Source organism: Diaporthe batatas (assembly GCF_019321695.1).
Source record: "Diaporthe batatas strain CRI 302-4 chromosome Unknown Contig00009, whole genome shotgun sequence".
NCBI lineage: Eukaryota > Fungi > Ascomycota > Sordariomycetes > Diaporthales > Diaporthaceae > Diaporthe > Diaporthe batatas.
Window position 1 is genome coordinate 469871 of NW_025408556.1, and position 19949 is coordinate 489819.

A 19949-nucleotide genomic window follows, 5' to 3' on the forward strand; every position below is an offset into this window, starting at 1 on the left:
AACGTTCCAGGCGTCCAGGCCCGAGCCCTGCAGGTGCGGATATCCGAGCTTCTGTAATACCTCCGGCCACCATTCCGTACTGCACCTAGGTTGGCTGGCGGAGCGCTTTAAATAAGTTCTTAGTACCCGAATGGACCCTGCACCGTTGCCCTGAGACATCACCCCCATTTGCAGCCATTGGAAACCATACCGGCAACACCGGGTCCTGTTCCCTGTGCGGCTCCAAGGTTCATGAGAGCAGATTGGAATCTCACTTCTCAAATTGTTCAGAGCGTCTGAACCCCTCACCCTCTCCTGCCCCTCCTCTTTGACGCCTTTGACGTTGGAGGGCACAGATCCAAGTGAACGGCCCGCCATACTCATCCACAGTCCGGACCAAACCACCTTGACAAGATGGGATGGCCTTACAGATTTGTGACTTTGAGTCAAGACGAAACTGATCTAAGAAGGCAGACAATTGACAGATACGCCGGGCTTGCCCAGCTGTCAGCCTTCGTCCCAGTCCTGCTATTCCTCGGCTACAGGTTGGCCTCGTGGGCTTACGCCGCAGTCGAGGCCAAGAAGGGTGCCTACAATGCCATCCCAGAGTCTCCATTACGGAAGGTCAGGCGGCAGGGCCCACTAGGGGTCTGGGAGTCGCGATACAGGCATCTCCAGTGGTGGCTTGGGGATGATGTCGTCTTCTTGGGCCGCACCTGGGGACAGAGAGACGAATGGGTCTTTGGGCTGGCCTGGGGTTTGTGGATGGCGGCACTCACTGTGGCTGGGACTCATGATGGTGAGAGAGGCCAACATTTCTTTCTACCCGAGCAAGTGAGACCTTGAGTCAAGTTCACTGACAACAACAACCAGACTACCTCCACCTCACCAAGAGAGCCGGTGCCATCGGCATATCTCAGCTGCCTCTTCAGTACCTCCTGGCGCTCAAGAGCCTCAACCCCGTCGCCTACATATTCAACTCGTCACATGAGCAGGTCAACCGCTACCACCGGGTGCTTGGCCGCATCATCTACACCTTGCTGCTCGTCCACGCCTTGCTCTACCTCAACTTCTTTGTCGCCTCGGGCATACTGGTCGAGAAGCTCACCACGTCTCGGGCCGTCAAGACCGGCATGGTGGGAATCTGGGGCTTGACCTTGCTGAACACGACGACTCTTAGGTTTATCCGGACCTACTCCTACCGGATATTTTTCATAGTCCATCTCGTGGTGGCAATGATCATTCCGCCCCTAATCTGGTTCCATGCCCACCACCCGAGGGTTTTCCTGGTAGAGGCGCTCGTGGTGTTTCTTGCCGACATCATCACCCGCAAGTTCGACACCTTCACCGCCGTCGCGAAGCTGGAGATGGTGCCCAACACAAACCTCGTCAAGATCACGGCGCCAGTACCCAACAAGAAGATCCACCGCTTCGTCACCCACCCCGGCTCTCACATCTACCTGCAGATCCCCGCCGAAGCGCGCCCGTCTGATAGCGCTGCCTCTGCGGGCCACATCGTCCACGAGTTCCTGTACAACCCGTTCACGGTGGCAGATGTCGACCCCGAGTCCGGCAATCTCACACTGGTGGCCCGGCATCTCAACGGCCCAATGACCACCTCCCTCAACCAGATCGCAAGCAACAACAGCCGCCACGACTCCACCAAGATCCCCCTGTCGATCGAGGGGCCGTACGGCGTGGCCGGTCACCTGAAGGCGCTGGTCGAGGGCGAGTTCGACCGCATCCTGCTGGTCGCAGGCGGTGTTGGCGCCACCTACACGGTGCCCCTCTACCGCGCCCTGGTCAAGGACAACGCAGCCGCGCAGGTGCAGCTGGTCTGGGCCGTGCGCGACGTCGGCGACGCCTCGTGGGTCACATCTGGCAAGAACGGCCAGGGCTTCACCGAGGACGAGGGCGTGCAGGTGTTCGTCACGGCCCCCGAGGACAAGTCGCCTGTTGCCCAGGGCCCGGGGGACGAGGACGATGGCGTGGAGCTGACCCCGCTGCAGCGGAGCGGCGAGGTCCGACACCAGCTCATGCGGCCCAACATGAAGAAGATCGTGGATGAGGTGTTCCAGCACGGCCAGGACGAGAGGGTTGCGGTCTTCTTCTGCGGGCCCACGGCGATGGGGCGCGACTTGAGGAATCATGTTGGGGTCTGGGTGCGCAAGGGCAGGGTGGTGTTTTGGCATAGCGAGAGCTTCGGGTGGTGATGACTACTTGGCCGCATCGAGCAACTTGCATCATGTAAACTTACTTGTTCTAGACTTCCAAACTTCAGCATGGTGTTGGTTTCGGGGCACTCTGATGATCACAGCGAGGAAGGCCTGTACTCAAAATCTCCTCAACACTTCCTGTTCCCGATCTCGTTTTAGTTAATTAGAGGGTTCCAAACCGCCAATTCGCAGGGCTCGCTTCTTGTTTAAAGGCGGGCGCTGATCCTCATGTGGGTGCATCTTCGCGCTCATCGCCGAAGAAGCTCGACAGTCACTGGGGCCGAGGGGCTGGTGGAAGGCTAATGTGCTCGTTTTGACTCCTACTCGCTTCCTTCCCAGATGGATCATATCCAGCCCGAAGACATGTTCAACCTGGCAAATCCACAAGTCTCACCCGGCTTCTTCGAGCTCTTGGAGAGAAATAGTTACCCGCGCCTTGTAGATAGATGTCCCTTCCTGTAATGCTCAAGTAATGATAGACGTCAAAATCCCTCGTTCCAGTCGTACATGTCCTGCCCAACGCCAATAGCCAGCCAAATCGCCACAAAAAAGGTATCAGAACAGACCCTCGCTCTTGTGTCCAGCGCCGTCATTCTCAAAGTCCCGCAGCCTTGCCCAGAGGAGAGGGCGCCGTTACCTAATCCGCCCGTTTCTTTGGCTCCTCATCTTGCACGTCGTCCACGCCGTCCCAATCATCCGGGGCGTTCTCATCCCAGTTATCAACCTCTTCTTCCAGGGACTGTACCTTGCTAGACGACCCTTCGCCCGCTGCGCCAGACGCCTGCATTATACCACTCTCTTGTTCCCCGACAACACCCTCACCAAGCTCGATGTCGCCCTCCTCGTCTTCGACACCGCCGGGCACGGCCGTGTACGACTTGCGGCTCCTCTTCCTCTCCAGCATGCGCTTGTGGTACATGGAGCACAGGCCCAGCCCGGCGAGGCTGCCGACCAGGTTGGCGACGATGTCGTAGAAGTCAAAGTCTCGGCCGTTGGGCAGGAAGCCCTGCAGGAACTCGGAGCCGACGCCCAGGCATAGGGTGCACACCACCAGCGTGAAGTGGAGGGTCCGGCGGCGGTTGGTGTCGACAATCCAGTAGAAGACGACGGTGAGGAGGAAGAAGGTCAGGGTGTGGAGGACCTTGTCGTTGACGTAGGCCCCGACCTGGAGGGAGGTGAGGCCGGCGTACCCCGCGAGGAGGAGCAGCAGGAAGAAGACTCCTGTCTGCGCTGTCAGTGGTCTGCTCGAGGGGTTGGCAGGCTGCGAGCATGCCTTGTCGGAGGCATCACAGCACCGGGGGTGGGAGCGGGGAGGGGAGCTTTGGAGCTGAGCTTCAGCTGCGTACGAACCTGCGAACGGAAGTCGTATCCTCATGTCTGGGTGAGTAGACTATCTATTTAGACCAACGAATCATGAATGATCTGCGGTGATAATCATGGCTGGGGGGCGCGGTGTTGGTGGCAAGTCCAGTCTGTCAGTCTGTACTCGGGCTGGTGGGTTTGAGCACTGGAGGTTTGCGATACGCAATAGGTTCCAGGATGAGGTGGCCTGGAGCTTGCTTGTTTGCGGCCCGCCCGCAGAGAACCCAGGCCACCAGAGCACCCGAACCGAGCCCCACACAGCCCAGGTGCGACCGCCCTGTCGGGCCATCCCCACACATCGGACGCGAGGTCCGCAGCATTTCGGGGGACTTTTTTCAGAGGGGAGAAACGTCAGGTTGACAGACAGGTCCTTTGAATATCAACTCCACCTGCCATGCAGCATTGACCACAGTAGTTAAGTTGTTCCATAGATACTGGGTCTATCTCCTGTGCGCATATGCAATTCTGTATTCAAATGTTAGCATCTTTCGGAGAGCATCAAGCTGAATACAGCCCCGGTGCAACGATCTTATAGTCCGTACTCCGTACCTGATGTGGATATTTGACGACGCGTTGTGCTACGCCACCAACAAGATCGATCCCCTTGAGTGATGACTTCACCTTGTGGTTCCCACCTCTATGATCAAGCAAACTGGCTGAGGCGTACAATCCCCGATCAATTGACCGCAAGGCACAACAGCACCTAGTATACCTGATAAAAGACCTCTGGAGTTTACTCCCTACTCCCTATACCAAGCTGATTGCGGGTATATCACATAAGCGGAGTGCTTATGTAAGACAGCCCGGCCAGGAGGTACACCGAGCACAGCCCAGGATGGGATGATGGGCTCCTCGAGGCAGAGGATGCAAAAGCAGACAGTGGAAATGCTGGGGACGCAGGGAGCTGGTCTGTATTGAACCATTGCACAAGCCCACAGGTGCCCACAATTGCGCTGTGCGCCCCGTAGCCTCGTCGAACACAGGCAGAGGTACCCGGTGACGCTCTTTGGGCGCCGAGGCCCACCCGCCGTCGCGCGACGGTACTTGCTCCACCCAAAACGGGACATGGCGGTCTCCAGACACAACGTCCATCCATCCAGCCATCACGTCCACGAACATCGGCCGTCGCAATTCCATCGCCCCCTCCACCACAGCATCCCGAACCATCCTGCACTGCACCGTCCCCATCTATGTCAATGAAGCGCTATCAGCCGGTGCCCATCTAGTCCCCCGACTCCGACCGGAAGGCGGGCGAAATCACCTCGAACCCCCGGCGCATGGGGTGTCCGGCCGTGCATCAGTCCTGTCCATCCCCCAGGGGCCAATATGTCATTGCATCAATCCCAGAATGGCTGGCCAACGCCTGCTGGCAGCCAGGGAAATGGAATCAGGATGAACCAGCCCCCTTCCGATGCCTCGTCGCGATCCCAGAACGATGCGCACATGTTGATGCCTGAGGCATCAGACAACCACGACGAGGACAGTCGACGCGCTCACTTCGCCAACCTCTTTCGCAAAGCCGACGCCCGCATCGCCGCCCTCTTTTCCGATGACGGCGACATCCACCCCGCTGCAGTCGAGTCCCTCAAGCGCCCTCCCACCGCTGACGACTCCTTCAACCTGCCTCCCCCTACCACCGACCACGCGCCCATCCAGCAACCACCCCTGAAAAAGGCGAAGCGCGTAATTGACGAGGATGACTATGGCGATGATGATGAAGATGAAGATGAAGACGACCAAAATGCCGAGGGCGCCTCCGCGCCGCTCAAGTCCCAGACTGCGGCTGCAAATGCCGCCGCAGCAAAGACATACCTCTCCCCGTCCAAGTCGGGGAGCTCTCCCGTCCACTCTGTCTCCTCTCCCGGCAAGAGTGGCGACAAGACTAAAGAGGATAGCGCGTCGCAAGACCAGGCGAGGTCATCCGAAGATGCGCGCAAGCAACTCGAACAGGCCCGCAACGCGACCGAGGAGGCGGCCAAGCGCAGCTTCCACACCCAGTTTTACACCCTGGAGAATGACCGTACCGCCATGTTGGAACAGCAGCAACTGGAAGAATCCGAGAAACAAATCCAGGCTGAGATGGACAAGAACGGCGGCAGCGCGTCCAACGAAGGCCCCGGCCAGGCCCATGGATCCCTGAGCAGCGCCAACCTCGGCGCTTCGAGCCTGACGCTGAAACATCTCATAGCCCGGATAGACATGAAGCGCAGTCAGGTTCAAGCGACTGACCAGGAATTACGCAGTCTCATGAATGAGGTCAGAAAGAACCGATCGAAATGGGCGAGCGAGGACAACGTGGGCCAGGAGGAGCTCTACGAGGCTTTGGAGAAGGTCCTTAGCGAATTGAAGGCGCATACCGAGTACTCGACACCGTTCTTGCAGAAAGTCAGCAAGAGAGACGCGCCAGACTACTACAGTGGTAGGTCGCCCCTGTTGGCCCGGAGAGACTCGCGCAAGCATGCACTGAACCCCCCTACAGTCATCAAGCAGCCCATGGACCTCGGCACCATGACCAAGAAGCTCAAGCAACTCCAGTACAAATCCAAGGCCGATTTTGTGGCCGACCTAAGCCTGATATGGGACAACTGTCTTCGATACAATCAGAACTTGAACAACCACCTCCCTCGGATGGCTAATGGCATGCGGAGGGAGGCGGACAAGCTCACGCCCCTGATCCCGGACCTGATTATCAGACCTCGCGCTGAGGTTGAGGCCGAAGAGCGGCGAAAGCAGAACGGTGGCGAGGAAGACGCTGGCGACGATAGTGACGATGAGCCCATTATATCTTCGCGTGGTCGTAGCAGTGCCACAAAAGGCGCCACGAAATCCAGAAAGGCCCCCTCGGACCAGAAAGAAGGAACGCCGAACAACGATACCAAGCCAATACTTCAGCTCAACGGAATCCTGGCCAAAACCGGCCGAGAAGGCTCTGAGATGGGTGAGGGCAGCAATGGGTTCGGCACTCCACCAGTCGGGTCCTTCACTCCCCTGGGACAGCACGGCCAGTCCGGAATCGGTAGTAATGCCGATGCCATGGACATTGATGGACCATCTTTGAGCGGTATGGCTCTCAACCACGCACTCGGCGAGGCTGCCGACCAAGAGGTTGAGGACGAGGAGTACAAGATTTGGAAGCAGGTGACCAAGAAAGATCGTGCCTTAGCCGCACGGGAACGTCACAAGCTCTTCAAGGGCAACAAACTGAACATCGACGAACCAGCTCTTTTGAGGACCAAGACGGGCATGCGGCGCGTGCTCCGAAGCCAAAAGCAAGCAGAGTTGTCTGGTATCCTCGCTGCATCCGGCGTGGACTCAGCAGCCATCGCTGCCAAGGACGCAGCAAAGCCGATAGAAACCCTGGCTGAGGGCATGGAAGAGGAAGAAGAGCGCGCCATTCCTGATTACTACGAGACGAACAATCTCGTGCCTGACGTTCCGCCCAAGCTGCAATGGATCGAAGATGACGAGGGCCAGGTGATAAATCAGCACGAGGATGTCTTGCGGATGGTACCACGAGGCTCGTTCGTCGCCCCTTCGAGCATCCTTACCAAGAAGTTCGATGCGAATCTCCGGCAGCTGCAAGAGACCAGGAAGGTTGTCTCCAAGATTGGCGTTATCAAGCAGATGCAGATCCAATCGCAGGTCTACGCAAACCAATTCCCAAAGTACGAGCCCGAGCCGTTCGTCGAGGCGGATATCGAACCACATTTTGTCGCTGGCGATGCGCCCGTTGTGGCGCCCAATGTTTGCAAATCGGCTCTACAGCGCTCGGTGGCCAAGATCTTCTACCATGCAGGATTCGAAGAGCTGCAACCATCTGCGCTGGACGTCGTTGCAGACATTGCGGGGGATTACTTTGAAAAGCTCATTCGCACCTTCAACGTCTACCAGGAAGCCGAGAAGAAGACCGCCACTGGCGTCTACGCCGAGCGTGGGGCCAAGTTCCAACCCCGCTTTACACAAGAGGAAGCCATCTTGCACACCCTGAACGAGAGCGGCCACAGCCTCGAGACACTGGAGGGTTACGCCAAGGATGATGTTGAGAGGCTTGGCACCAAGCTGGGAACCATGCATGAGCGCATGAAGTCCCATCTAGCGGACTTGCTCCGGCCGGCGCTCAACGACGTTGGGCCGGACGGTGCTGGAGCTTTCAAGGACGGCAGTGAACAATTCGTTGGCGGTGACTTTGCTGAAGAGCTAGGCGAAGACTTCTTTGGCTTCAAGGCCCTTGGTCTTGACCGAGAGCTCGGCTTGGAGATGATGTCGGTGCCTCTACACCTACTCCAGACTCGTGTCCGGAATACGTTCCAGTCACAGGCACAGACCGTTGACGCCGAGATCCACGATGTTTTCGAGCAACTTCCTCCTGCAGATCCGGTCACGAAGGACAACATCCAGGACCAGATCGGGCTTGTCAAGAACTTCTTCCTCGCCAAGTTGCATGCTAATAGCGATCAACCTTTGGTGGAGGATGAGGATCTCCCAGTGAAGCAGAGGAGGCCCCGGCCTCGCCTTGGAGCGACTGGAAAGATTGTGTCACCTCAGAAAAGGCCGCCAAAGGAGCAAATCGCGCTGGCCAAGAAGAAGAAGAAGCTCGAGGCCGGTAAAGCCCAGGTCACCGATCCGAAGCCCGGCGGTCCCAACACCACGCCTGAAAAGAGCAAGAAGTTGGGCAAAAATATCCCCGCGCTGCCCAACGGAGCTCCCAATCCTCTCCAGGCCCCAGCGATGGAACGTGTCGACAGCCTGCAGAGTCAGGGTATCGCGAGCAGCCCGCCTGGCGATAACAAGGATGAAGCTGTCGGCATGCTGAGTCCTGAGAGCAATGAGCAGTAGGCGTGAGAACAGCTAGTCTGTTCTTAGGAGACGGACAGGATGCCAAGAGAATTTTTCGATCTACCAGCGAATTGCCCCGGCTGTACAGCAACAACAGTCTTGACAGCAGGTTCATTTTACTTGCCCTGATTCATTCCACACATGTCGCCGTGGTTCTCGGCAATTCTGTTCCTTTCCTCGCAACAGCGCAAGACGCAGCGCACAGGGCTGGGTCTCCGGCTTATCTGGTATTGCTGCTTCGCACTCATTCAGATATACAATTTTCTGTCAGGATTTCTCGTCAACTACTCGTCAAGCCCGTTATGGACAACTTTCAAGTGCCCGGGGATCACCTTTTCCGTCTAAAAGAAATGCGGGTTGGATTGTTGATAAGTATGGAAGGGCAGGGCTTTTCCAGCTACTCTCATTCACTGCTGCCGACCCGATCAGCGGGCATCCCTGTCTCAAAAGAAGTCGACACAAGCAACATCATCAGAGCAAGACGGAGCATCACTTTCACATTCTGCCTCTGCTTGATCACCACACAGCAACCAACTAAGCCTTTAAGTGTAATCAATGCAGCATCCAACATTGGCGACTTCCTCAGCCTCAGACAACGTTGGCTCTCTTTGCTTTTCAAAGGCGTTCAGGACTTGATACACTGCATCGAAATCAAAGGAAATAAAAGGGTCGGGCAGGACGAAACGAAACGGGGACAGATTGATGGCTTTTTTCTTGGTTATTACGCCACCCTCTCCCATGCTTCTGCCAACCCTCAAAAAGGAGATACCTACGTCGATTCTGTATTTTGCGCGTCTTCAAGGCAGCCCTAGCCTCGAATATTTTTTTGTACTTAGGAGTTTTAGACCGTGGTGTATTTGGTGATTGGCCACTTGCGTGGTGTGAGGGTCTGACTTCGGTGGGCTCTTTTTCTGCGCCACATTTTCCCTGGAATGTCGCCTTGGTCCGGTCGATTGGTGGCTCGGGTGTTGGTATACCTTCTTCTTATGGGCTTCTTTTAACTGGCAGAGAGGCTTCTTCCGGTTGGTTCGGACTTGGACGGGTGATCATTGATACGAACGAATGAGGCGGGCATTTGATGGGATGCGCCTTCGGGACTTGAAACCGGCATGCCGAGTAACGAAATATGGCGCATGGTCGACGACAGACGTGGCTCTGGTGGGGTCTCTGGCTAGTGATGGAGGGCAGACGTAGCAGATACCATGAAATACTTGAGCCCTTTGCCTTGTTGGTCCCCCTCCCGCGTGGCTGCTTGTGGTCGAAGTTCTGGCCTGATTGCAAAATCACACAGCCCGTAATGTCAAGCGCCCTCCCAGGTCTGGTTCACAGCTTCGATCTCGAACAACTGCATTGCGTGTGTGAGACGGAAGCTACTTGCACCCCAATAGCCAGAAAACTGCTTTCGCTTTCCAAGTGGAACCTTTGTACACATTGGCTCCTCATAGTGATCGCGACGGTGTTGCCGGAGCTGTATTTGCACAGCCAGCCAGCCAGCCAGCCAGCCTCGCCATTCAAATTCATCTACTTCCGTCCGGCTCTAAAGTTCTCGTTGGTATTATAGTCGAACTACTTGTTGCCGATGTCCTCGGCAGCGACTATCCACCTTAGACGGCACTTGGTGAAAGTAAATCGGGGCGAGTGCCCCAGTCACGGAGTGATTGTGATCTCAGTACTGAGTATTTGTTGTATTGGCAGTCTGTCATGATGGAGCCTCTGCCATAGTGCGTACGCCAAGTCTTCAGTCTACGGCCACTGTGTTTTCTCTGCCCAAATAAAGGCGTGGGTGGATATCACTTCTGCCCAGCGCATCTAATCACCAGCTCCATTGCGACCAAGGTCTCTCCTCACTCTCCAGGCTTTCGACCCAACGATCCTCTTCTGACCTCCATGGAGACTCTCAACCCATGGAATTTCCCCTGTGATATCTTCTCTCCCATGGCCTACCTCACCTGCAAGACCCCTGTCATCAAACTGGCTGTCATCTTTCCGAGACCCACGATTGTAATGGTCCTCAGTATATGCCCAGGTCGGAACATCGAATTTTCCTGACACCAGAACAATTTCCTTCCCTGCTAGGTGAGCGGGGGACAGAGGTGATACCATAGCCAATACAGAGCGCTGGACATCAATACCGCGGACAAGGGCCAGGCCTATACATCGGGAGAATCGGGGGTTGAGAGCTGCCCCACGACGTATATAGGGAATTCCCTCCGGAGTGCGCCGGATGAATTTTTTGATGTCTTGGGGTTGCTCAACTTGTGGTGCTTCCGAATCTTCATCTAGTGGACCGCAGTCGGCCCGTGTGGCACTGCCGAATGCCCTGCGGTCCTCAATCTCAACAATTGCGAGGATAGTGCCATCGATAGAATCGGCTAGTAATTCTGGTCCTGGCTGATATCCATAACAGACGACGCCAAGTATTCCGCCTTCGGCCCCACCGTAATGCAGCAGCATTGGTGGTTTAGACGTGAGTGGTTTGGCATCCCACTTGATGGGGGTACCTTGGCTTGACTCAGTGTCCATGTGGAAATACGACATTGCTTGCATGTGCCGGAGGTGTAATGCCGTCCTTGAAGTATACTCGCTGGACTGAGACGGAAGTGAAGTGAATGGAATTCCTTTGCATGCTAACTTCAAGCCGTCCACTGTGTCTTCTGGCCCGTCCTCAGACATGTAGATGACCTCAGTTGGCGAAATCTTAGCCACGAGATCCATCAACAGACCTAAGCCAGTACCCTGTATCCAACCAGGAGTGTTGATGAGTAAAGGCTTATCCCTGTGAGATGACTGGTAGGAATTATAGAGATCCATGACGCAGTCCTGGTAGTGCTCTGTATCTGATGCTGGTGTGATAGAGGCCAATGCATGTGACCTCACCACGGATGTGGCATCCAGGTTGGGGTGTCCAAAAGGAGGAGCTAGGTTGGGCTGGTGGAGCTGGACATGAGAAATGACGCCAGGTGGTGAGAACTCAGGCTGACCAGGATCAATGTCCAGAATGGCAACATCAGGCCATGCTTGGTCCTTGTTGACACCTCGACTGGTCACCAGCCTGTTAGCCACAAGCCTTGAGAAGGTAGACTTGCCAGATGATTTTGGGCCGCAAACCAGGAGAACCGGAGGCTTCTGTCTCTTGTCTTTGATCAAATCAGAGATCTTCTTGTTCCATTCCGCTGGTGATCGAAGATCCTGCAGTATGGCCTTCTTAGGACCATCTGCTGAGGTTGAGAGTATTTGATAGCTCTGTTTTGTCTTGGTCTCGCCTTGGTTGACTTCATTCCAAAGGGACCCGAATAAAGGGGATAGATTTTCCATATTCCGGAGCCCGGGAGCGCTCTTGTGTGTGTAAAGCTCAATCACAGACTTCTCCGTGCACCTCAAGACGGGCAGGGCATGGCAGTGAGGCGCATGGACCCAGTGTATCGTCTGTGAAGGGAACAGAGTAGCACCAGCAATGGCAGCCTCACCACTCTTGACTTTGATGCCATAGCTGCCCAGGATGACCAAGCGCTACCTCCCTGTCAGCAAGCTGCTCCTGCCCACGATATGATTCTGGGACGACTATACCTCTCCATCTGGGAAGTTCAGGGTAGCAACGCCATTGGATTTGGACTGGAAGTTGCTCTTAGTAGGTTTAAAAGACGACAGTTGGACCACCTTTCGTTTGGGAAGCTCCTCAGTGGGCTCTGGAGTCTGCAGACTTTATTCATAGTCAATATCTACTTGGTCGCGATCTTGGATGCCGAGCCAGAAAAAGATTTGACCTACCCGTCACCGCCAGCAGGCATCTCGGCACCCTCTAACAAAAGCCTTTCAAACGCATCAGAGACCTTGTCCCTTGCTCCAGAATTTTCAGGAGAGGCTTTGTCACCATCGTCAATGGTCTTCCCATTGCCATCAGGCGAGATAGTTGACGCAGCAGAAGCACTTGGAGCATCTGGCGCCGGAGAAGCTGTCTGCCTCTCTAGTAACCTTTTCTTGAGGGCGGCAGCACTCAGCACTGCACCAAGGTCAGCTCAGCTCATCACCCAGCCAACTTGCCCCCATTTTCTTGACACATCCAACCTTCCTTCTGCTTTGGAACAGACAAGACCTACTCTGAGTGCCCTGGCCGACCTCCAGCTTTCTCTTCTTGTTTGATGACATGCTGAGGATTCTGGTTTTGTGATGGGATTATTGGAATTCCTCCGTCATCTCGTGGGCAACGCTCCCACCCCGGCGGCCGCGCCTCCCTCTTCTCATCGGTCGCCGCAAGATTTGGCTTCGAGTGAGGGTGTCAGCAGTGCGCATTCAAGCCCAACGTCAACTGCGGCGAGCGAAGTTGAGAACAGTGGAAGCGAAGACCCTGGCCCGCCTAGTATGGCACCTGCAAGCTCCCTGTAAGTCGGCAATTGGACCAATCACTAGCACCAGATCCCCCGAGCACCCACCCCACTACGCCCACTTCGATCCCCTGCAAAGAGCTGGACCTTGGGGACGTTCCATTTGGAGAGACGCGACTTTTGGGGCGTCTCCGAAGAAACTTTGCAAAAACTTCAACCCATCACATATCGCGCCCCCGCGAAACCACACCACCGACTGCTCCTTCCTTCCTCCCCTTTACGTCGCCTGCTGCTCAATTGGCAAGGCTTCTTCCCCCAATTCCTGCTTTTTCACCACTCGCGAACTGTGCTAAAGCCCCGCTCTCCCAGCTCGCCCCACGACAGGCGACGAAACAAAGTGCTGCGCTCCGTTGCTCAACAGTCGCAATTCTGCCCGCAGCTCGTCAACTCCGTCGAGCGCACCATGGCTGGCTCCAGGGCTCCCTCTGGCAGCTTGCGCAACCATGCCTCGACCGCCAGCAAGGCTTCCAAGGGCGGCGTGTTCGGCACTCAAGTCTCTGTGCCCCAGGTCAAGAAGAACACCTTCACAGGCGACGACAGCGATAGCGACAGCGATAGCTCTAGCAGCAGCTCCGATTCCGATTCCAGCGATATGAAGAACGTCAAGCAGACCCCCGTGGTCAGCAAGAAGGCGGATCTCGCAAAGTCAACGCCCGCGAAAAGCCCGACGGTCAACGGCCTGAAGGCGTCTATCAAGAAGGAGCAGCCCAGCAAGAATATCAAGAAGGAACCCACCAGCTCTTCAGGATCCTCTGAGAGCGGCAGCAGCAGCGGAAGTGACAGTGAAAGTGGCAGTGAAAGTGACGGCTCATCTAGCGACAGCGACGAGAAACCCAAGAAGGCGCCCGCAAAAGTCGAGGAGGCCAAGAAGGGCACCAAGCCCAAGCCGGAGCCCAAAGCTGCTCCCACCAGTGACTCGCAGACCTCTACCTCCAGCGAAAGCACAGGCGAGAAGGCCAAGAAGTTCGCAGCCAAAACCGACAAGAAGCAGGAGACGCCATCGAAAGCCAAGGCGAATGCTGTGAAGCAGGCAACTCCGTCCGAGTCCGAGTCTGAGTCCGAGTCCGAGTCTGAGTCCGAGTCCGAGTCTGGATCCAGCTCGGGCTCCAGCTCAGGAGAAGGTTCAACTGAGAGTGGGAGCGAAAGTGGAAGTGACAGCGGCAGTGAGAGCGGGAGCGACGAGGAGAGTGAGGAAAGCGAGGATCATGAGGCTCAGATCCAGCAGCAACTCAAAGACGACGTCAAGTCTGCAAAGGCCACCAAGTCCAAGGCCCCGGTTTTGACCTCGAGCGCTGAGCCAAGCAACAAGAAGATCAAGACCTCGCAACCAACTGCTGTGGAAGATGCCGACGGCGACATCGAGATGACCGACCAATCGACCGCCCTAACTAATGGCGGCGCTTCCACCAAGGTGTAGGTTCTCACCACCAGCATGGCGCAGCCAGAAAGCTAACAGAATTTCCAGTGGCTCCGTTCCAGAGTTTGTGGCGCCCGACTTCCATTTGCGCAAGCTCGATGGCAGCATTGGTGCTTCTGACGTCGCCGCCTTCTTCGAGAAGTCCAAGACGGAGGGCAAGCAGATCTGGTACATCACTGCGCCAGCTTCTCTTCCTGTTACTGTAGTACAGGACTTGACGATCCCGATGGATTCAGCTCAGAAGGGCCTGCCCGTCCTCTCCCACAACGGAGACGATTACCGTTTGGCCTTTGATGATCCTGCGGCTGCTTCGTCATTCAGACTACTCATCCCAAACAAGAAAGGACATGAGTACTCGGAGCGTAAGCAGCAGCTTCCGAGATATTTTGGTACTTGACTGACCATGGATTAGTTGGCCGCCGTGTTGATCAGACTCTGCATTTTACTCGCAGCGAGACATTCATACCCGATGGCCCATCGAGCATGACCACAACTCAGACAGTCTCCAAGACTACGAGACCAGCTCGGCCTCAACCGGAAGGACTTCGTGCTAGATACACTCCTCTGGGCGTGCCGGCCTCCAAGAAACCCCTGAATCCCCAGGCGAGCCCTGAGAAGAACAAGTCTGTTGCAAACGTTGCTGCTCAAGAGGCAGCAGCAGTCAGCACACCCAAATCAAGCTCCAAGAAGAAGCGCAAGCATGACGGTGAGAACGGGCCTGTGGCAACCCCTGTCACCAAGGAACCCAGCAAGAGTGCCAGCGCTGAGAAGACCGCAAAGAAACAGAAGACAGGCAACAGAAATGATGAGCACGCCGCCGACGGAAGTTCCGGACGGAAGGAGACCCCGGTGCCTCTGCCTCCCCATCTCAACGTCGGATCCAGCTCCTCTACCAAATTCTCCAGCCCGAGAGCTGCCTCGGCTGTACCGCCGACTACCCAGCCTAACCCAGTCTCCAGGCGATCTGCCTCTCCAGGTATCCACCTCTCGTCCACACAGCTGCCTCCAAGACAGACCCCCATTCCGATCCCATTGCCGATCAAGTTCACCGGTGCTGCGGGCACGCCCAGTGCGAAGGCGCGAGAAGGCAAAGACAAGAAGGACAAGCCGAAACTGCCCAGTGTCGGCCAGGTGGCTGCACGGTACAGCGAGATGGCCGCGGCGAGATCGCCCAAGTCAGAAACTTCCCCCCGGAAAATCGCCAAAGCTTCCAAGAGGAACAAGGCTACCCTTTCTCCCCGTCACGACAGCAACTGAAAGTGAGCTTTTAACCCGCCTTGATAACAGAAGGCATTTGGAGTGGCTATGACCACCTGGCTGATTGCCTTCATGGATTCGCTGATCTGTCTTGTCTTTTGAGTTTTTCAAATCCTCGATTTGACAAGCCACGACCTATTGGCGAGTCCAGTACGTGTCACGTTGCGCATTGGCTAGGAAAGCCTGACCAGAGATATTGAATGCAGAAGGATGATGAAAAATGGGGTGGAATCTGGAAAATCGGAACTGATCTGAGGGCGGATGCATGAGGACAGGAGTTCTCTGCGAACATGGGCATTCCTATGCCGGTGCGTTGTGTTGATTATTTTCTCGAGGGAGGTCTGGAACAAGGGCACATCTGAGTGCCTTCTCCATCCCTGGCTTTGCGTTGCGTTTTGGCAACAAGGGGCGTTGCATAAGCCTGTTCTGACGTGGACAGCATGGCGTTGTCGGAATCGTTGCCTTCCCCGGGTTGGCCTCACAGGAGAGGCTGACTGCACCGGAATCGATAGCTCCCGTAGTGAGCCAGTATCTGAATTATTGCAACCGAACGATAGTGCACCCACCCTGTGTGAAATCATGGCGACTTTGTCCATTACAAGCTATCAAGGCTGTAAACGGCGCGAGAGGTCCTCTAATTCTGCCCGTGCCAGGCACAAGCTCAAGTAAAACGTGCTATTGAAGAGTTTAGCGGGCAACCAGTAAGTATTTGTGCCCATGAACCTAAGTAAAGAAGCACTTCGTAATCCCTTTTGTTGGAGCCCTGAGCAGACTTTGACCAGCAAAACGGCACACTATTCCTGAGTTCAGGGACGTGACTTTTGTGCAAGATCTCACTCATACTGCACATTTTCTGCCAGATATCTCCTCTAATTAGCCTGGTGCGGGAATTTGACACCGTTCCCCATGGGTTGAAGTGCACCTGTAGTCTTGCACACGATATGACGTACTTATGCTGTTGTTCACTTTCACTAACAGGAGAGCTTGAAGGGGGTCCAGACTCTTGGTAGGTGCAGTGCTTGAAACATGCCCTCTCAAAGGCCATGGTTACACACACAACACATTTCCACTTGCCCCAGTTGCCGCAGACCAAACAAACAAACAGCTGCCCAGCAAACTCCACCCCCCCCCCTTCACAGACAAACGACATATTTTGGCTCCTTGATGGATTTTATGGCCACTTGAAATTTCCTAGATCATACTGAGCACTATACACCTTTTCAAGGAAGAACCAGGATTACAGTAATTACTTCTTCCACGACACAGTAATCTGCACGTAGTTACGGCAAGATGGCCGGCCAAAGCACACTTCATTTCACCTCTCTTCCGGCTGAGATCCTCCACAACATCGCATTCCAAGTACCTGGCCTGCAGTATATTTCCACCCCAACATGCACACATACTAACAATCCTCGACAGGTTCGAAAGAGGAGAGATTTGGTGTCGCTCTCATTGGTGTCAAAGGCCGTCTCGGGAATCTTTCGGGAATGCCTCTGGAGATCACTTACTATCGAAATCGACGAACACGGGCTAGGCCGCGTGCCACATTTCCCATCTTTCACCACGACCGAACAGCCTCTCAACTACACCAGAGAATTAGGTTTCTCTTCCGAGTTCTTAAATTATACCCAGGGTCGATGCACGCATTCCCATGAGAAATACTTCAAATGCACTTGTCATGCCGAAGGTGATGCTGGCGCTGAAGAAGATGGGGTCGGCATCAGCAAGAAAGATATTGTCCCATGGAATCACAATCTGCCCGAAACACGAGAGTCCTATTCCAAGTGCTTCGAGAAGATGTCCAAGGGGGCAGCATTGATTCTCTCCCAGCTGCAAGATGACACACTTCGCAGCTTGAGGTAAAGGCCCACTGCTCAGTATTCACACCGTCCCCCGATTTCTGACTTACCCTTGGGATAGCACTTGCTAATTGTTGAATCAGCTGGGACCTGGGAACCTGTCTCCCGGGCCGTATCTTCGGGCAGGGCGGAATACTTGCCATGAAGCAGTCTCGGATCGAATCGCTTTCGATAATCACAGATCGCGTCTGTGACAAAGCCGAGCACCAAGCAGGCCTGTACGAGCTGAAAGGTCTGAAGCGATTGCGTTGGAGAGCCCCAAGCGACAAAGCCGTCCGCGACCTCAGCGACCTGATCTACGCCAACTCTGACACCTTGCAGCACCTCGAGGCCGATCTTCTCGGTTCGGGTAATGTCGACTATCACCTAGGTCACGATGCCCCACACAAGGCCAGCCCAGACGGCCTTGCCCGTACGCATCTTTCTTGGAGGGGGTTCGGAGCCAAGATCTCGGGCCCGGCGTTCCGGGCTTTGCAGACGCTGTGCCTCGCCGAGGTGGGCCTCCGCAAGGGGTTTGTGTGCGCCTTCGACTTCAATGTCCTTCGAACCCTGAAGCTACGTGATTGCGTGAGGTGGGAAGGCTTTTTGCGAGACGCCGTGCGGATGCGCCTCCCGATAGGCTTGAAAACCTTCGAGATCCAGGCGAGGTTCACCCGAATCAAATATGACCCTCAGAGCTGGTTCCCAGCGGACATGCCAAGTGACCAGTGGGGCCCGAGTATCGAGTGGGACGCGGACGGGGTCGTGTCGGACTTCCTTGCCTCATTCAACGGGCTCGAAGCGCTCTACGTGAACCTCGACGGCCCCCTGTTATTTGACAAGCTCTTGCCAGGAGTCGCGGCCCATCGCATGACTCTCAAGAGGTTTGTTAACGACCTGACAACGAATGGTTGTATTCTATCTACCAAGCACCCGATCAACATTGGCCCGCCCATACCCATGGCCTACACGTTCGCCCGATCCCTTGGCGATTTTGACCTGCAATTCGAGGCCATGGGGGTATTGATCAAACCTGGACAACTGGTGAGTGTCTCGACATCAAAAGCACATGGCGAAGAGCACGCAAAATTGACAAAATAACCTTGTAGATGCAACTCCTTCAGTCTTGGGCGAGAAGCACGCCATTGAAATTGCTCCACTTGCGTTACTCACCACTGGCTGACGGTCCTTCTCATTTCCCATTGCCCAGGGTTAGTGAGGAGATTACGGCTATTTACAGGAGCCGTAGGAGGGTGATCTCTCTCCCGCCCGACCTGGAAGCTCTCGCTGAGTGGGCGTTCGGGAGCGATGGGATCCCCTCCCTGAGGGCCATCGCCTGTGGAGACTACTCGCATGCAGGACGGCCGCCCGTGCTTGACATACCCGAGTTCATCGAAGTTATTCTCTGCAGAGCTGAGGCCGGTTCAAAACATGACTTTCGGGTTTTGGACAGGCGCAACCAAGATCCAGAGGTGCAGGACGAGAGGGCGGAGATCATTGATCTTTATCGTGACTTCTTGGAGGCCTGCCCAGGTTATCCTCTCATGGATTGGTGGCGTGGTTAATTATAAGCCGCTTCCGCACGAACACGGTGTTCCTCGTCCGAGCCTTAATTGTAGGGCGGTGCCCACATGGCACAAGGTATCGGGTTTTGATTCGAGGTTTGAAGTGGCGCTTTGCTACGCTTGTCTTTTCACGGACAATACGCCATTAATAGGAGGGAGAAAAAACGAGGCATCGTTGTTTTCAAAGGGGCATGTAACTTCTGCCGCCCGTCTCGATTTTGGTTAAAGTTGTAGATGGAGCAATGAAGGCTGGTGACCAAGTTAGCTCCTGCACGCGCTGTACGGGAATATGTAGGCTTCTGTCGAACTTCTGTCGAATTTATCACTGGGCAATAGATCAGTGCGTTGTTCAACAATTCAAAGAGTCAGTTAGGTCGCACTTCGTTTGTGGATCTCCCCTTTGAGTCCTAGCAATATAATGGGCTGCCAGATATCGAAGTAAATACACAACACTCACCTCTCAACCAATAGAACTATGAGCCCTAGAGTGATCATTCTTCAATGCCCACTGTACACCATTACCATTGCCCCTTGGAAATACTCTAGGTCTAGTTCCCGGGATTCTGAGTTGCAACAGTATACAAATTCTTGGGAAAGCTGCAGGTAATACTGTACAGGCTTCCAAAAATAAGAGTAAACAGCCAGCCCCATAGCATCATGAGGCTGGGACCCACATATGCCGCATACTAGTCCTCGGGCTACTTGTGTCGACGATCAGCCGCGCCGTCGGGAGCGATGCCTTCCAGCATTGTCTGTGCCGCACGAGGCTGAGGCCACGTGCCCAGAGGCGTATTGCATTCTCTCTGCACTGTTATTGGCATTATATTTTCCTTTCTTGAAAGGCTGGGACTTGGGTGTTTATCACTGTATGATAGTGCCATATACGTTTTATATATATGTGGATCAGAAACGAAACCACCCACTTGGATCCACCTACGTAGTCAGTCAGTCGCATGCCGGCCACGATAACAGCCTTCTTAGTGGACCATCCGATCGGACTTGGCTGTATAATCAAGAGCCGCTGGCCAGAGGAAAATCACTGCCTGCTGCTGATCGCAAGACTTGGGCCTGTCCTGTTCCATTTTATTCGACTTGTT

The 19949-nt window shown here is 55.1% G+C and overlaps 5 protein-coding genes across 5 annotated transcripts; 3 read left to right on the forward strand and 2 right to left on the reverse strand.

Annotated features, from left to right (window-relative positions):
• Window positions 1–169: 169 nt before the first annotated feature.
• On the forward strand, window positions 170–2364 carry KVR01_008340 (uncharacterized protein). Its single transcript, XM_044789742.1, has 2 exons — window positions 170–778; window positions 853–2364. Exons 1-2 carry the CDS (start codon window positions 394–396, stop codon window positions 2190–2192), a joined length of 1725 nt encoding a protein of 574 aa, XP_044643318.1. The 5' UTR covers window positions 170–393; the 3' UTR covers window positions 2193–2364.
• Window positions 2365–2487: 123 nt separating this feature from the next.
• Window positions 2488–4265, reverse strand: KVR01_008335 (uncharacterized protein). Its single transcript, XM_044791174.1, has 3 exons — window positions 4107–4265; window positions 3546–4022; window positions 2488–3416 (listed from the first exon to the last, which is right to left on the reverse strand). The coding sequence occupies exons 2-3, from the start codon at window positions 3568–3570 to the stop codon at window positions 2833–2835; spliced, it is 609 nt and encodes a 202-aa protein (XP_044643313.1). The 5' UTR covers window positions 3571–4022; window positions 4107–4265; the 3' UTR covers window positions 2488–2832.
• Window positions 4266–4446: 181 nt separating this feature from the next.
• Window positions 4447–9616, forward strand: KVR01_008353 (SAGA histone acetyltransferase complex subunit SPT7). Its single transcript, XM_044786305.1, has 2 exons — window positions 4447–5976; window positions 6037–9616. The coding sequence occupies exons 1-2, from the start codon at window positions 4884–4886 to the stop codon at window positions 8391–8393; spliced, it is 3450 nt and encodes a 1149-aa protein (XP_044643331.1). The 5' UTR covers window positions 4447–4883; the 3' UTR covers window positions 8394–9616.
• A 450-nt stretch (window positions 9617–10066) lies between these two features.
• Window positions 10067–12700, reverse strand: KVR01_007957 (polynucleotide 5'-hydroxyl-kinase). Its single transcript, XM_044791882.1, has 4 exons — window positions 12491–12700; window positions 12162–12393; window positions 11961–12093; window positions 10067–11903 (listed from the first exon to the last, which is right to left on the reverse strand). Exons 1-4 carry the CDS (start codon window positions 12537–12539, stop codon window positions 10203–10205), a joined length of 2115 nt encoding a protein of 704 aa, XP_044642935.1. The 5' UTR covers window positions 12540–12700; the 3' UTR covers window positions 10067–10202.
• Window positions 12701–12937: 237 nt separating this feature from the next.
• Window positions 12938–19623, forward strand: KVR01_008279 (uncharacterized protein; the record flags this gene model as incomplete). Its single annotated transcript, XM_044783634.1, has 7 exons — window positions 12938–14188; window positions 14241–14554; window positions 14605–15041; window positions 15192–15432; window positions 15889–16018; window positions 17901–17955; window positions 19543–19623. Exons 1-7 carry the CDS (start codon window positions 13179–13181, stop codon window positions 19621–19623), a joined length of 2268 nt encoding a protein of 755 aa, XP_044643257.1. The 5' UTR covers window positions 12938–13178.
• Window positions 19624–19949: the final 326 nt, after the last annotated feature.

Coding starts and splice junctions, on each gene's coding strand:
- KVR01_008340 (XM_044789742.1), top strand. CDS start 394: ATGGGATGGCCTTACAGATTTGTGACTTTGAGTCAAGACGAAACTGAT. Junction 779..852: donor TGTGGCTGGGACTCATGATG/GTGAGAGAGGCC, acceptor AACAACAACCAG/ACTACCTCCACCTCACCAAG.
- KVR01_008335 (XM_044791174.1), bottom strand. CDS start 3,570: ATGAGGATACGACTTCCGTTCGCAG. Junction 3,417..3,545: donor GATACGACTTCCGTTCGCAG/GTTCGTACGCAG, acceptor CAGCGCAGACAG/GAGTCTTCTTCCTGCTGCTC.
- KVR01_008353 (XM_044786305.1), top strand. CDS start 4,884: ATGTCATTGCATCAATCCCAGAATGGCTGGCCAACGCCTGCTGGCAGC. Junction 5,977..6,036: donor CGCGCCAGACTACTACAGTG/GTAGGTCGCCCC, acceptor ACCCCCCTACAG/TCATCAAGCAGCCCATGGAC.
- KVR01_007957 (XM_044791882.1), bottom strand. CDS start 12,539: ATGTCATCAAACAAGAAGAGAAAGCTGGAGGTCGGCCAGGGCACTCAG. Junction 12,094..12,161: donor ATGCCTGCTGGCGGTGACGG/GTAGGTCAAATC, acceptor CTATGAATAAAG/TCTGCAGACTCCAGAGCCCA. Junction 11,904..11,960: donor TGAACTTCCCAGATGGAGAG/GTATAGTCGTCC, acceptor ACAGGGAGGTAG/CGCTTGGTCATCCTGGGCAG.